The sequence below is a fragment of the Manis pentadactyla genome, chromosome 2 (assembly GCF_030020395.1).
Source record: "Manis pentadactyla isolate mManPen7 chromosome 2, mManPen7.hap1, whole genome shotgun sequence".
NCBI lineage: Eukaryota > Metazoa > Chordata > Mammalia > Pholidota > Manidae > Manis > Manis pentadactyla.
Window position 1 is genome coordinate 66,210,815 of NC_080020.1, and position 14,740 is coordinate 66,225,554.

The 14,740-nt window shown below is 35.1% G+C and overlaps 1 protein-coding gene across 3 annotated transcripts in view; it reads right to left on the reverse strand.

Annotated features, from left to right (window-relative positions):
- The window catches only part of ARSK (arylsulfatase family member K), a 51,222-nt gene that overhangs the window by 19,761 nt on the left and 16,721 nt on the right, over positions 1 to 14,740 (reverse strand). For all 3 annotated transcript variants that reach the window (XM_036925791.2, XM_057493272.1, XM_036925792.2), the window contains 2 exons: positions 5,308 to 5,590; positions 3,031 to 3,202 (listed from right to left, as the gene is read on the reverse strand). In XM_036925791.2, coding sequence (XP_036781686.1) covers positions 3,031 to 3,202; positions 5,308 to 5,590 — 455 coding nt within the window. The remainder of the gene's footprint in view (positions 1 to 3,030; positions 3,203 to 5,307; positions 5,591 to 14,740) is intronic.

A 14,740-nucleotide genomic window follows, 5' to 3' on the forward strand; every position in this document is an offset into this window, starting at 1 on the left:
TTCAAATGATAATCTTGCCAGGATTCTTGGTTGGAGGTCCTTCTGTTTCAGTACTTTAAATATATCATGCCATTCCCTTCTGGCCTGTAAGGTTTCTGCCGAGAAGTCTAATGATAGCCTGATGGAGTTTCCTTTATTAGTGATCCTTTTTCTCTCTCTGGCTGCTTTCAGTACTTCTCCTTATCCTTGGTCTTTGCCATTTTAATTATATGTCATGGTGTTGTCTTCTGAGGTTCCCTTAGTGAGGGGTTCTCAGCACTTCCATGACCTAAGTGTCTATTTCCTTCCTCAGATTGGGGAAGTTTACAACAATTAAAGAGACTTTGTATCCCTTTGTCTCTCTCTTCTCCTTCTGATACCCCTATTATGTGAATATTATTTCATGTGGATTGGTCACATAGCTCTCTTATCATTCTTTCACTCCTAGAGATCCTTTTTCTTCTCTGTTCCTCAGCTTCTTTTTCCTGTTCTCTAATTTCCATTTCATTTACCATCTCCTCTGCATGTTCTAGTCTACTCTTAAGTCCTTCCATTGCCTATTTCATTTCAGATCCTGTATTCTTCAGTGATAATTGGCTCCTTTCCAGGTTTTCTATCTCTTTGTTGAAATCCTCCCTGAGATCTGGTTCTGTTTTGCAGGGGCCCCAGCTGTTGGCATGCCATGGGCAGGGCCACCTGTCTGTCTGGCTTCTGTAGTAGTCTAAGTTGGGTGGGCAGTTTGCTTCAGCTGTGCCTTTGTGATCAGCTCAGGAGTCTCTGTTGAGCTCGCTGTGGGCTGTGTCACCCTCTGCCTGGCCTGCAGGATTGGCAGGGCTGCAAGATTAGTGGTTTGGGTGGACTGATGTGTTGTTCTGCCCTGGCCAGATGCACAGCACGAAGTTTGGGCACTCGCAGGGAGGAAGGAGCTCTTGGGGATGGCTCCAGTAGGTTCCTCCCTGGTTGGGCTGGAATGGAGCCAAGGAAGCTGGGGGAGTCTCCCTTTGCCTGCCAGGCAGAAAAGTCTGATGCTGCCACCAGGCCAAGTGTGTTGGCTCCTAGCAGCATGCACAGGGAGGAGCCTTGGGGCTGTGTTGCCAGCAAGGGGGATGGAGCATCTGGGGCTCCCGAGAGTTCCTGATCTGTTGGGCCAAGGGAGGGCTGGGGAGGTATGATCCACCTGACCTTTCTCCTGAGGAGAGAGTTCTGCCCAATCCTCACCCCTCTGGCACCCCTCCTGCTGCTGACAAGTCTTTCAAACTGCCACCTCTGTTTTGGGTCTCAGGACTGGTGGAGCATGCCTGCTCCCCACACTGGCTGGAGTCTCAGCCTCCCAGAATGTTCCAGCTGTCCTTGGTGTCCAGCCCCGATAATCACCAGAACCCAGTGTAATGTAAGCCCATGATCTCAGGGCAGATCTCCAAGGCCAGGTGTGTAGCACTCCTTGGCTCCTACGTCCTCCCATGCCATTCCTCTTTCTCCTGCCTGTAGACTGGGGTCGGGGAGGGCTTGGGTCCCACTCATTCTCAGCTCTGCCACTTTACGCTTTCTGTGAAGTCCTCTCTTTTTCATCAGGTGTAGCTGGTCTGTTCTGCAGTTTTCAGGTTGTTTTCAGATTTAGTTGTATTTGTTGTATTTTCTTTTATGTAGTTTTGGGAGGAGGTTTCTGCCTTGCCTTCTTATTCTGCTATCTTCCATGATTTCTTAATAATGTCCAATTTAATGTCTGAGAGCTGATAGGCAGAACGTTGAACACAGTGAACAGTATTTGGTGGCCAAACTAGTGTAGATATAACAAAAAAGATACAATATATTCCATAAACTTTGTACCTTGAAGTAAGATGCTGTATTTTTTTTCTGTGAAGAGACTTCAAGAAGTATTCCCAACAAGCTGCAGCAACATTTTATATATATATATATATAGAGAGAGAGAGAGAGAGAGAGAGACAGTATTTCACCTTAATAGATGTGGATGAATGGAGAGCTGCAAACTTTCAAAAAAGTGATTTCCAGAGTACAGACTATTTACTACCAACAGAAAAATATTAAAATACAAGTCAACATCTGTGGATTAGGATTAAAGAAATTTAACTTAAAATCTTATTTGCATTTAAGATTGAGTACTTGCAAAGTCCTTAGGACTTTCAATACATATTATCTTGCTATATTATAATAATTTATCTACTTGACTTTTTTGCTTTATGCTTTATACTTTTCTATTTTTACCCAATGAATGCTTTTTAAAAACAGCCATTCACTTGTTAACTCTCAGGTTTACTTTGTACAGAAGAAGTGCTACCCACACTTCATTAAAGCAGTTATGCTCTACTCCAAAATATAGCAAAATAAATGATACAGTTTTATGAAAATAACTTGTTAGAAAAACTGATACATTTTAAACCAAGGTTTTTCCACAACTGAACTGGAAACTGATGTCTACAAGTGAATAGGCAAAACACTTTCTTGACGATCACTTTATAGAAGCAGATTTGGTTTTGAGCTGAATTAGGGAAGGAAATTCAGTATAATTCTGAACCATAACATGCATGGGAAATTGATTTCAATGTAGTTAAGCCTTGTTCTAAAGAGCCTGAGGAGAATGGATTTGTTTTGCAGTTATTTTAAGTCTGGGAAGAATGGAAAGAAGTCACAAGATTCTATGAATAAACTATCATCTCCTAGAACCGAAGCTGTCTTACAATTCCCTGTCCATGTGTAACCTGTCTTTGGCTGAACACTGATTCCTTAATAAAGATGGTAAGACATTTTGTTTCAAGCAGATGATAGCCTTCTATGGCCCTGTCTTTACGTATGAACAAATCTGAATTTTTATTGACTTATGCATAATTAAGATAAAAAAGACTTTTTGTTCTATTAATAATGTAAATTATCCCATTTCTGTATGTGTCAAGATTTTTACAATTCTAAATCTGAAGTATTTAAGCAACTATTGGACATTATATGAGGATGTTCATCAACAATCAGCATGATCAGTTTGTTGGAAAAATATTATACTTCTTCTTCATGTAATTGCTTATTAATTATATCACCTACCAAGCATGGCATCTGTCTCAGCACACATAGCATAATAAAATGCTCTAATATTCTTAATTTCTTTTTCTGTAAATTTCCCAGTGCAGTTTTTTGTATAAGAAGAGTAATAATCAATAGGGTGCATTTCTGACAGAGGTGACCACTTTGGGATTTTGATGGCATTATAAGACACCTAAAAAGGAGAGAAAAACAAAGTAGTAATATTCCTTTCCTCCAACAAGTATGTATGGTGAACTAGACAATGTTTAATTACTTAGGATAATAGAAAAAAATGGCTATAAATTATGTAAATAGTAGTCAAATACAGAAAATAGGAAAAAATTAATATTCCCAGTAACAAAACATATATACGTATCTGTATCTATCATGAAACAGTTGTAAAATTTTTTTAAAATTATACATGTCAGTGAAAAAACATCACCTATATTAGATAGTATTCTAGTCCAGAAAAAGTATCCAAGTACTTTAACATAGTTGTGTGATCAGTTCAAAACCCCAGAATCAATAACCTAAGAATCTAGACTTGTTTTTCCCAATAATTCACTAGTTAAAAATGCCAGTATCTAGTGAAGTAGTTAAATATTTGTTAAAAACAAATACAACTTTTTAATATATATAATGCTTATTTTTAGATAAAATAATTAAAATACTTAAGATGACTTAATTTATAGGTATCTAAGTCATGTAACTTAAAAAATTTCAAATATCTACTTACTGTTTACTTAAAAAGTCAGTTGATTCAATTCATTAGACTAGTAGTTGATTTCAGACAAATTTTTCAAGGTAGACCCAGTTAGAACTTTTTAAGAAGACATGAAGTATCTAAAATTTTGACACTGTTTCCTTTAAAATAGGATTCACCAAATAGCATCTCTGATTAGAATTTTTAATTTAGATTCAAGATGACACATTTCAAATCACAAGCAGTCCTCGCTTAGCAGGGTCCAGATATGCATGGATTTCAGTTACCACTGTTTAAATAACACCAGGCCCCCAACAACAGGGTTCAAATTTTAGTTACCAAGGTATATTAACTGTGAGTTATTGCCTAAAGAACAAATTTTCACATTCAAATGCTGCCAGCTCTTTAGTCTACAAATCATTGTATAAATTACAGATGTGTATTACAATCAGTGACTAATCCCATCATTTCTTTCAAAATCTGTCAGTGACGGTCACTGAACATCTTTTATTCAGTACACACACCCTCAGCAGTATGTCATTGTGCTGTCTCCTTGTCTCCCAGTGGTAAATCCATGTGACATTTTGTGAAAATGGATACTCAGAAGAGGGAATTGGTCTACACTGATGAATGTACAATAAAGAAATAAGTTGATAACACTGGATATGAAATTTGAATTAAACATTAACTGGAGTTATAGAAGAAATAGCTGACCTGGAAATCTGTCACTGCCACCATTTGATACACTCTAGATATGCAGCTAGAGGAACTTAGTGAAGACACACTCATTGATATGCATGAGGAAGGTCATTGTGAAGAAAAGGATGAACATGTTCTAGAGGAGGTGACAGAAGCAAAAGATCTTCACATAAAAGTAACTCTCAGAAATATAGCATGACATTGGCATGCAAAGGGTAAAATGTTGGAAGGTGATCGCAATTTAGAAAAGAATATGACAATTTGTCAAGACATAAAGAAGATGCTTGCCCTGAATCTTGTTATACAATGAGAGGGTAAGTACTGTTCAAACTACTCTTGATTCATTTTTTGCAAAACACCAAGACACTTTTATTCTCAAAGTTTCTAGTGTTTTCAATTACAGCAAATTATATAAACATTAGTTTTACAATTTGTTTCATTTCCCTATACATTTATAACCCAAAATAAAAGAGTTTTTAAATGTTTTGACAAATGTTTTTAAGAGTCCTAGAGAAATGGTCATTTTCCCAATTGATTATTAAATCTCTTTGTACAGTCACAGCTTGCCGTGGCCATTTACACCATCCAGAACTGTGCCAAGTGAGGACTGCCTGAGCTCCTGAGGGAATGTGTCTTTCAGTTTCTCTTCTTTTAGACATGTTATATGTAAATATATATTCAACTCAGAAGTAGGTTTCTTAGTTTTAACATCTATTTTATTTTGTAAAAACTGCTCCTATAGTTTCTGTCAAACAGTTTTTGTTCATGGCTGATTTACTGAGAATATACAATTTTCACATTTTTCTTGAAAAGTGATAATACAGGAAACATTGAGCAAATACCAACAGCAGATTATAATGTAAATGTCTACTTCTGAGCACACATGGTATGCTTACCTTTTTAAGCCAATAAAGAGAAGTGTGAAATGTTGAAGATCCAAAATTTTCTCCTGAAGATGGTGAAGGATATGGGTGTGGTAAATTTAATCCCAAATACAGAACAAATGGTTGAGTGTAATTAATTGCTTCGTTTCTTAACCAGCTTACTGCTTTGTCTGTATTTTCCCAGTCCCTTTCCATTACTCTTATTTTAGTCTTTTTAGGGATCAGATTAACCATAGGCCTGCCCTCTTGTCTGAGTAAGAAATCAACATCTCTTGTCCATGCTTCCACACGATTGCTGAGGGGGCAAAAAGACAGATACATTGTAAGGTATTAAAAAATGTTTAGAAAACTTACTAAGCAGAAACATAAGCACATGGAAACCATTTTTAAACTCTGTCATGTAAATGTTCAGACTAACTATTCTAGATCTCATTAAGAAAGTCACTGGACATTGCAAATTCAAAAGCCAGGAAAAAAAGAACAAGAATCAAATATTCACCTATGTGTTCTTTAAAATTGAGACATTATTTAGAAGGGTTACCTTTTTTTTTTAACAAGATATTAGGTAAAATAAAAAATGTTTTAAATTCCTAGTACTTCTGAATTTTCTAGCATTTTGTCCTTTTTTCTGAAAAGAGAAAGAGTATTTCTAGCCAAAGTTCCCATAATTTCCTGTCAGTGAGTCCTAACATTTTTTAAGTCCTACCTCCCATGTGTACTTTATGGGTTTCTGGAGTCTCATGTTTTAAATTGTTTCAAGCTGTATGTTATTATAAGAACAATTTTAACAATGATCTAAGCTATCTAAGCTAATAGTGATGCAAATTTCCTATCCATTATAAATTAGGTATACTTTCCTTATTAACTGATTTAAAAGCTAAATGATTAAACCAACTCAATTTTTCTCAATCTTTAGTCAGTTTTATCTTACTGCTTGATAAGTAAGTAGTATTTACTACTACCTTTTCTTAATGTGTAAGTATATTTAGCTGGCGTAATTGTTTAAGAAACAGTCCTGGACTTTTCTAAGCAGCTGGTTTTTATATTTCAGCTGAAGGCAAGCACCTCTGAAGTGCCTGCTCAATTAAGAAAAGAGTTTTAAAAATTCAGAAACCAATATAGAAATGATGAATATTTTATATTAAAATATAAATTTTAAACCACAAAAAGTGATTAATAAGTTCATAAATGAGGTAAAATAGATCTTTTATCTAACTTTTAAGGGCAGATCGAAAAATTTAAGCAGCCATAATAAAAAACAGAATATCAGGGGAATTATATCTGTCTAACAGATTCTAATTTATTCTGCCTAGCACATGGAAAACTAAAACAGTTTTATAAAATGTATCACACTATCAAGATAATATAATATTAGTTTCTCAGTCTTTTACTTAAATCATTGTTTTCCCAGCCCAGTTTTCCTTCTGACCACTAACATTAATGAGGAAAATAGTGAAAGAGAACATAAATATGCAACCTCATAATCTTTGACAATTACTGTGACAGAAAATAACACTTAAAATTATAATTCTCTCTACTAAACAACCAGTGTCTCCAATCCCTTCCTAACCGGGCCAAACCACTGCATCAGGAAACAGTATCTTCTGACCGTATGCTTAGATTTAGTTCTTGTTTCTTTGTTCTAAGTGTTGTCTCCACTCCCCCACCCCACAACTAATTCCTATAACCTTCTCCAAATATAAACTTTCTAATTACTTGGCCACTGAGGTATTTTGAATAAATTTCCATTTCGTTTCTATGTACTGTGGAATATCAAGGTACGGTTTCAATCAGGACAACTAAAAAGGGCTTATATTAATGGGGAGGAGCCAAAACTACCTGTGTGTTAGGTACTTTAGGATTCACTGGCTCCTCTTATTGTAGATTTACCCGTTACTTGAAATAGGCACAAACATACAATGTATGGTTTCCTATATGCCAGCATTTCTCAAGTATGGCCCTGAAATCTCTGGAAGGTCCTGGAAAGGTTTTCAAGGGTCCATGAGGTCAAAACCATTATCACAATAAGATATTTTTTGCCTTTTTTACTCTCATTCTCTCAGGAATGTACAGTGGAGGAGAGCACTCTAATTTAGCCCTAGGTGGGAGCTTAGACGTGGAGTATATCTCTCTCAAAGGAGGCTGTTTTCTATAAACTTAAAGAGGCTTTATTTAATCTGTTGTTTTGTCCCAGTATATTTTGTACCTAAGTGTCCCTCCTGTGTGTTCAAAAGTCTACTTCAAATCCTTGTAGAAATTTAAGAGGAACTTCTCTTATCAAAGGGACATAAAAAATAACCACGTTTTTGATAAAGGCATTCACAATTGGTTATGCCTTTTGTCCTACCTCCACCTGAGGTCCAGTTCTTTATACTCTTGCTAATCGAGAGTGGTCCATGGACCAGCAGCAGTCAGCCTCGCCTGAGAGCCTGCTACAAATGCAGAATCTCAGGCCCCATCCCACACCCCCTGGATGAGAAGGGACATTTCATAAGATGCCCAGGTGATGTGTATACATATGAAAGCTTGAGATGCACTGTTCTACATAACAGTGTAGGAATCCTTTTATGCCAAAAAAAACCTCTCAAGTATTACACAGGATAACCAAAATAGTTTCTGTAGTAGCCCAAGAATAGGAGAATTATTCTACCTTGGTTCAACTCCAGAAAACAAAGCAACAGCAATGTGCTATCTGACAATCGGCAGTTTGATTAGTTCTTTGTAACAACAAAGTCTCCTACTATAAATGGAAAATGACACTACTGAACACATTACCAACAGTTTGTTGCATACATTTGTATATGGGCCATTGCTGAGTGGTTTTCTGTGCCAGTGTGCCAAGTTCTGCTATGGCGCTGGATCCAGGCAGTCCATAGGTTAACACAGGACTAATGTACATAGTAACAATCACATCTAAAAAAATACCGCACACTAACACTGACCATGAGAACATGATAATTTTCTTTTGACATGAAATAGGAGGCTAGACTTGAACTTCAGCTTCCTAAGAGTCCTAAGGTATTTAAATATCTCAGACTTTAAGAGGTCTGTGGAGATCTTTCTCTTTCACGTACACACACAATTATTGTTATTGATAGGACTGAAACAGGTAGTATGTGTCAGATAAGTCTCTTGCATGGAAAAATTGCAATTCTGAATAATGTCCTTGCAAATTTTGGTGTCAGCCTAAAAAACTCTAGAAAAGAAAAAATATTCCATACTCATTCCCATTAAATGCTCTTCTCTCAAAGTTATGAGTAACTATCATTTTTTAAAGGACTTACAAGGCTGTCATATCTATATTCTTCTTTACCTATATGATCACTCATAATGGTCTGTTTTAATTGTCCTCTGAAATTCAAGATGGAACGTCACTTTTTAATATACATTATTTAAATGTTCAATATATGCATTTTTTCCCCACTGATTAATTCCAACCATTTTCTTTTTTTGGTGAAATTACAGTAGCTGGAGTTCCTTAATCTTTTTTCATAGAGCTATTAATAAATATGATGAAAAATCAATGCTTTTTTTGCCACTAAACAAATAATAATGTCTATTAATGTTTATTAATACTTATTATATATAAAAATTAGTTTAATATTAATCAGACAATGCTTTATATTCTAAACAATATTATAATTAATAACAATTATTTTTTTTAATATCTTATGTATATAATAATAATAGTACACACATAGTAAATAAAGTCTCCATTTTTTTCTGGCAATAGAATATAATCAATGAACAAGCCACTTGGAAAGATGGAATGACTACTTAGAGGAACACAGGGAAAATTTTAGGGAATGACAAATTAGATCAAGAAATTTCATGAACTCCAAAAGCTTCTCTAAAATAATCATGGGATTTGATCAGAGGGCAAAAAATATGTTCAAGGATGAAAAGAATAGAACAGAACCATTCCAAGGTTTGTTTGTTTGTTTAAGACAACAAGAACTTTGTGGAGATTTTCAAATTCAGCCTATCTGGTGAAACATGAAGGTTATTTTCTAACAGTTGCCTCAGCCTGCTATTCAAGTCCTTCTCAAGTCTTCCTTTATTGCTTCTTCACAGCAATTCTGATTTATCTAATATCCTTCAAAAGATTTGTGTTTTCCTAGTTGGATGCCTTTGTTCAAAATTTCTCCTTTCTATCCTCTATTCAAGCCTACTGATGTTCTAATTCTGTGAGAGTGTATCAAATCTAACATGCTGTGAATGTAAAGTGTACTTTTTTGAAAAATATACACAATTAAGAAAAACGTTGCCAGTAAGACTATAATAGAATTTTGTAATCATCAATTATAAAATGCATTGCAATGTCAGAGCTATTAAATTGTGAAAAAAACGTACACCTTAGGATAGAATAAATATAGTACTTTATAGCCTTTTCTCTCACCCCTTAAGTAAAAATCTGAATGATCACTTCCTCCTTTTAACAGAACTCACCATATTTTGCCCTGTACTGTTGTTATCTAGATCTTTCTTTTACTTCCTCTTTTAAATTGTAAGTGTCTTCAACTAGGTCATATCTGGCTAATGCCAATGTTAAATAGACAAGTTAAAGCTTCTAGCTCTTCTCAAGCAGATTGAGGTAAATTTATACAAATAGCTAATGCTGATAAACGTAGGAGATAAAACTTCATTATGGGCTAAACATAATACATTACACCTTTGTATTTAAATGGAAAAAAAAATCCAAGAATTGTAATGAGCTTGTAGGCTCAGAACTTCACTGGTATTCCAAGAAATTAATGGAGTTAAAGTGGACAGCATTCTGAAGACAGCCCCAGGGGCTGCTTCAGTCAAAAATTTACTTGTCATCAGAAGTGAGGATTCCAGAATAACAAAAACAACAGCAGGCTCTTCCACTGTCATAAAATTCATTCTGAGAATGAAACCAGAATAATGCAAGGGTTCTAGAAACTGAATTTCATCAAAGATAATGGTAGGGGAGTGGTTCTAAAAAAGCTTCTAAAGTGGTCAAAGGGATGGATGTCTTTCACTATTAAAAGGAAAATAATAAAAACTCCTCAATATGGAGAAAACCGATCAAAAGGTATATATGACATTATTTATAAAATAATGGTGGATGTGATGGGATAAATGACAGACTTATTCATTAGGGCAGAATTGAAAGGTTCTCAGAGGGCTCCATGATTGCCGTCTGAGTCCTGTTGCTTCTCTGTTGGTCACTGGTTCTATTCAGAGAGCCTGTGCTGCTGATCTGCAGGCCTGGCGGGACGGGAAGAGAGGTGTTAGCAGCCCATGATTTGGTTCCTTTTGCTGTTTGCCTCTCAAGAGGCTCAAGCTTGAGAGTGTCTCATAGCAATTCTTTCATTTTGGAAGTAGGCCTTTATTTTTCCTTTGTTTCAGAGGATTAAAAATTGTATATTGTGACTTGGCTTCAAAAAAACACTAAACTGCATGAACTGAGAACATTTGTAGTTACATGTAGTAAGATGAGATGACAGATTTGTTTTTAGGTTTTAAACTTTTAGCTAAGAAATAAAAGCAGCTTCTTTAAATTCACTTCTGATGCCATCAAAATGTAAGTTCCATGAGGTTACAGAATTTTTTGTTTTGATCACTATTGTATTCCCATCATCTAAAATAGTGTCTAGTACATAGTAGGTGGTTCAATAAATATTTTGCTGAATGGGTATTCCGTACATCTGATTTTACATTTGTAACTTAAATAAGGATCATCTTTTAGTCTTAGCATTTTAAGGAATATTACTTAGTACTCAATTTATTTTTTAAATTGAACTCATCTTAGAAATCTACTTTTAAAAATGTTTATGTAAAATTAATTACCAATTCTATAGAGTTCCAAATTAGCATTTTCTTTGGTTTGTTGATTCTAAAAAAATTGACCTACTAGTGTCAATTGGATCTGATCCCTTCAAATCTGGAAGAATAAACTTAAGATTAAAAATGTAGGCAACTACTTTCAGTGTTACATACCTAAGGCCATGCTGATGAATAAAAAATATTTAGCTTTAGATCATGGTTTCTCATCTCCTGCACTTTGACAGTTTGAGCTTGATATGTTTTTGGTGAGGGTTGTGGGCTGTTAGCAGCAACTGTGGCCCTACCCTCTAGATACCAGGAGCATTCCTCTACTGGTGCCATCCCAAAGTGGCTCTAGACCCTGTCAAATGTCTTGAGGAGGTCAAAATTACCCTTGGCTGAAAAACCATTCTTTTAGATAACGGGAACAGCTAGGCAAAACAATTTTACCTCAGAGAAAAAATACTCAAAATGCCCTGTCAATTAAATACAAATGGTTCCTTTCATTTGCTAAGGTGATATGGCAAAGTGGAACCTAATCAAACCTCTTATAAGCATAATACATTTCATGTGAGGGAGACAGATGAATACTGGGACTTTATAAACCACTTTATTAATATTCCATTGAAGTCCCATAACTTCAAAAAATATGAACTTTTAAAGTACTCTAGTGTAAGCTCATTTGATGAAACTAGGGTCCTAAGTAGATAAATAACTTGCCCAAGGTTTTACAGTTAGTAAGTGGCGTCTTAATGAGCAGCACCACTACTACTTGCCTGGAAGAAATAAGCAGGCAGCCTTTAAAGTCCCCAGTATGGTGTAGGATGTTTTATATATATAAGGGACACATGGCAGGACTAGTGCTCCTAAGCTGGTACTAGAAGAAAGCATTACCTGATGCCTAAAAAACACAGGTGGAACAATGTTGCACATGTGAAATCTTCATAAGATTGTATATCAATGATAACTTAATAAAAAAAACACAGGTGGAGTATTGTAGTAATAAACTAAAGGAACTTTAATTCTGGCTGAAATACAAGCAGGTTCAAAAATGGCCAGTTTTGGTGGCAAAGGTAGCAAAGAAAGTTATAAAAATTAGGTTTGAGAGTCAGTCTGTCAGAAACACTGAACGTTCCTATTTATGAAATTGGATTCTGAGAGAACATTTTTTTTTCCTAAGACCTAATTTTAAAGTTGCACACAAAAATTAGAAAGATAATGTGCCATAATTCATACCACTTTTGCAGACATGCTATTCATAGCAACCTTGACCTGTCAACCAAATGACTGTGTGGTACACACAACATTAACACAAATAGTCCTGATAGCATATTTTAGTTTCCCAAGCTCTGGTGAGAGGGTGAGTAAATGAAAATATGCTACAAGCAATTATTTTACTAAAAACCATCTTTGAACTCCCAAATATATCAACATTTGAGTGACACTTTTCCTTTTACTGATTTTAATCCTAGAGTAAATAGAACATCAATGTTTATCAAATAATAAGCTATAGGTAGATTAATATACCTTTCTATTTCATTCATTCAACAAACACTTAATTATGTACTTCTACGAACTAACACTATGTTGGCAATGGAAATAAAGCAATGAAAAAGAAATAGGCTTCTTGCCTTCCAAGAATTATCATCCCATTAAGGAATAAAATTCAGATCATATTTTAACCATTTCATAAATAGAATACAGGGTGTACAAGGTAGTTGACCATAGATTCTTATTATTATTGGACTGAAGAGGAAACAAGAAGAAAATAATTTCAAATAAGATAGAATAATCAGTCATATCTTCCTTTGTATTAACCTTCCTTCCTAAAAAGAAGGATTTTAAAGAGAAGTTTGTGAAACTTCATGACATATTAGTAATGCAACATACTTTAGAAAAAGAAGAGGTTATAGATATATTAAACTACAATTCTGGTTAAGCCACTTTTATAATGGCAGTAATATTTTCCCTTTATTATATGCTTACTATTGCCAGGTACTGTTAGGTACTATCTCACTTAATCCTATGATCTTTTATATTAACTCATTTAAAACTCAATGTCATCCAGTGAGATGGGTGTTTTAATTCAGTTTACAGATAAGAACACTGATACTTAGAGAAGTCAAGTTACTTTCCCAAGGGCATAAGGATTATAAGCAGGGAAGCTGGGTGTCTAACTGTTCTGATAGATTCAAAGCCTGTGCTCTGTATACCAGATATACCTTCCCTGCCACCCTTCCTTTCTGATGCATTAGCTTGGCAGAGTTGGGGAAGAGCATTTTGCACAGAAGGACTATATTGTGCAATGGTCCAGAGGTAGTAAAAAACATGCTCAAGAAATTAAAGAACAAATACATACCAAAGGAGAGAGAGGGTGGTGTGAAATGAGATTGGATTTGGGCAGAGGCTAGATGATGTAAGATCTTATAACTCATTGTGATTATGGGATTTTAGCCTACCTGCAAAGGAAAAAAAATTGGAAGATTTAAACAGGTAAGTCATTAGATCAGATGCATATTTTAAAAAGATCATTTTACCTGCCTATAGAGAATGGGTCAGATGGAATAAAACAAATTAGAAGGCCATTTCAATAGTTTAGGTAAGAGAGATGAGAGTAGTTTGGTAGAGATGATAAGTGAATAAACTGAAGAGATATTTTAAGAAGTAGAACTGGCAACATTTGGCAATGGATTAGAAGACAGGGGTGGAACTTTTATTCAACATAGTACTGGAAGTCTTAGCCACAGCAATCAGACAAGAAAAAGAGATAAAAGGCATCCGAATTGGTAAGGAAGAAGTAAAACTGTTACTATTTACAGCCAACATGATAGTATATATAGAAAACCCCAAATACTCCACCAAAATCTATTAGAACAAATAACTGAATTCAGCAAAGTTGCAGTATATGAAATCAATATACAGAAATCCGAATAGAAAATACACTAACAATGAACTAGCAGAAAGAGAAATCAAGAAAACAATTCCATTTATGATTGCATCAAAAAGAATAAAATACCTAGGAATAAACCTAACTAAGAAGGTGAAAGACCTACTCTGAAAACTATAAGACATTGATGAAAGAAACTGAAGAGGACAAAAATAAATGAAAAAGATACTCCATGTTGCTGATCATCAGGGAAATGCAAATCAAAACCACAATGAGATATCACCTCACACCAGTCAGAATGGCCACTATCCAAAAGACAAGAAATAACAAGTGTTGGCAAGGATGTGGAGAAAAGGGAATCCTCCTACACTATTGGTGGGAATGTAAACTGGTGCAGCCACTATGGAAAGCAGTATGGAGGTTCCTCAAAAAACTAAAAGTAGAAATACCATATGGACGCAGTGATTCTACTTCTAGAAATTTACCCAATGGAAACAAAATCTGTGATCCAAAAAGATATATGCACCCCTATGTTTATTTACATATATGCTGTGTTATTTACAATAGCCAAGAAATGGAAAAAAATCAAAGTGTCTGTCAATAGATAAATGGGTAAAGAAAATGTACATATACACAATGGAATATTATTCAGCCATTAAAAAGAAATAAATCCTGCCATTTGTAACAGCATGGATAGACTTAGAGGGTATTATGCTCAGTGAAATAAGCTCAGTGAAAGAAACATTGTATGATTTCACTTACAGG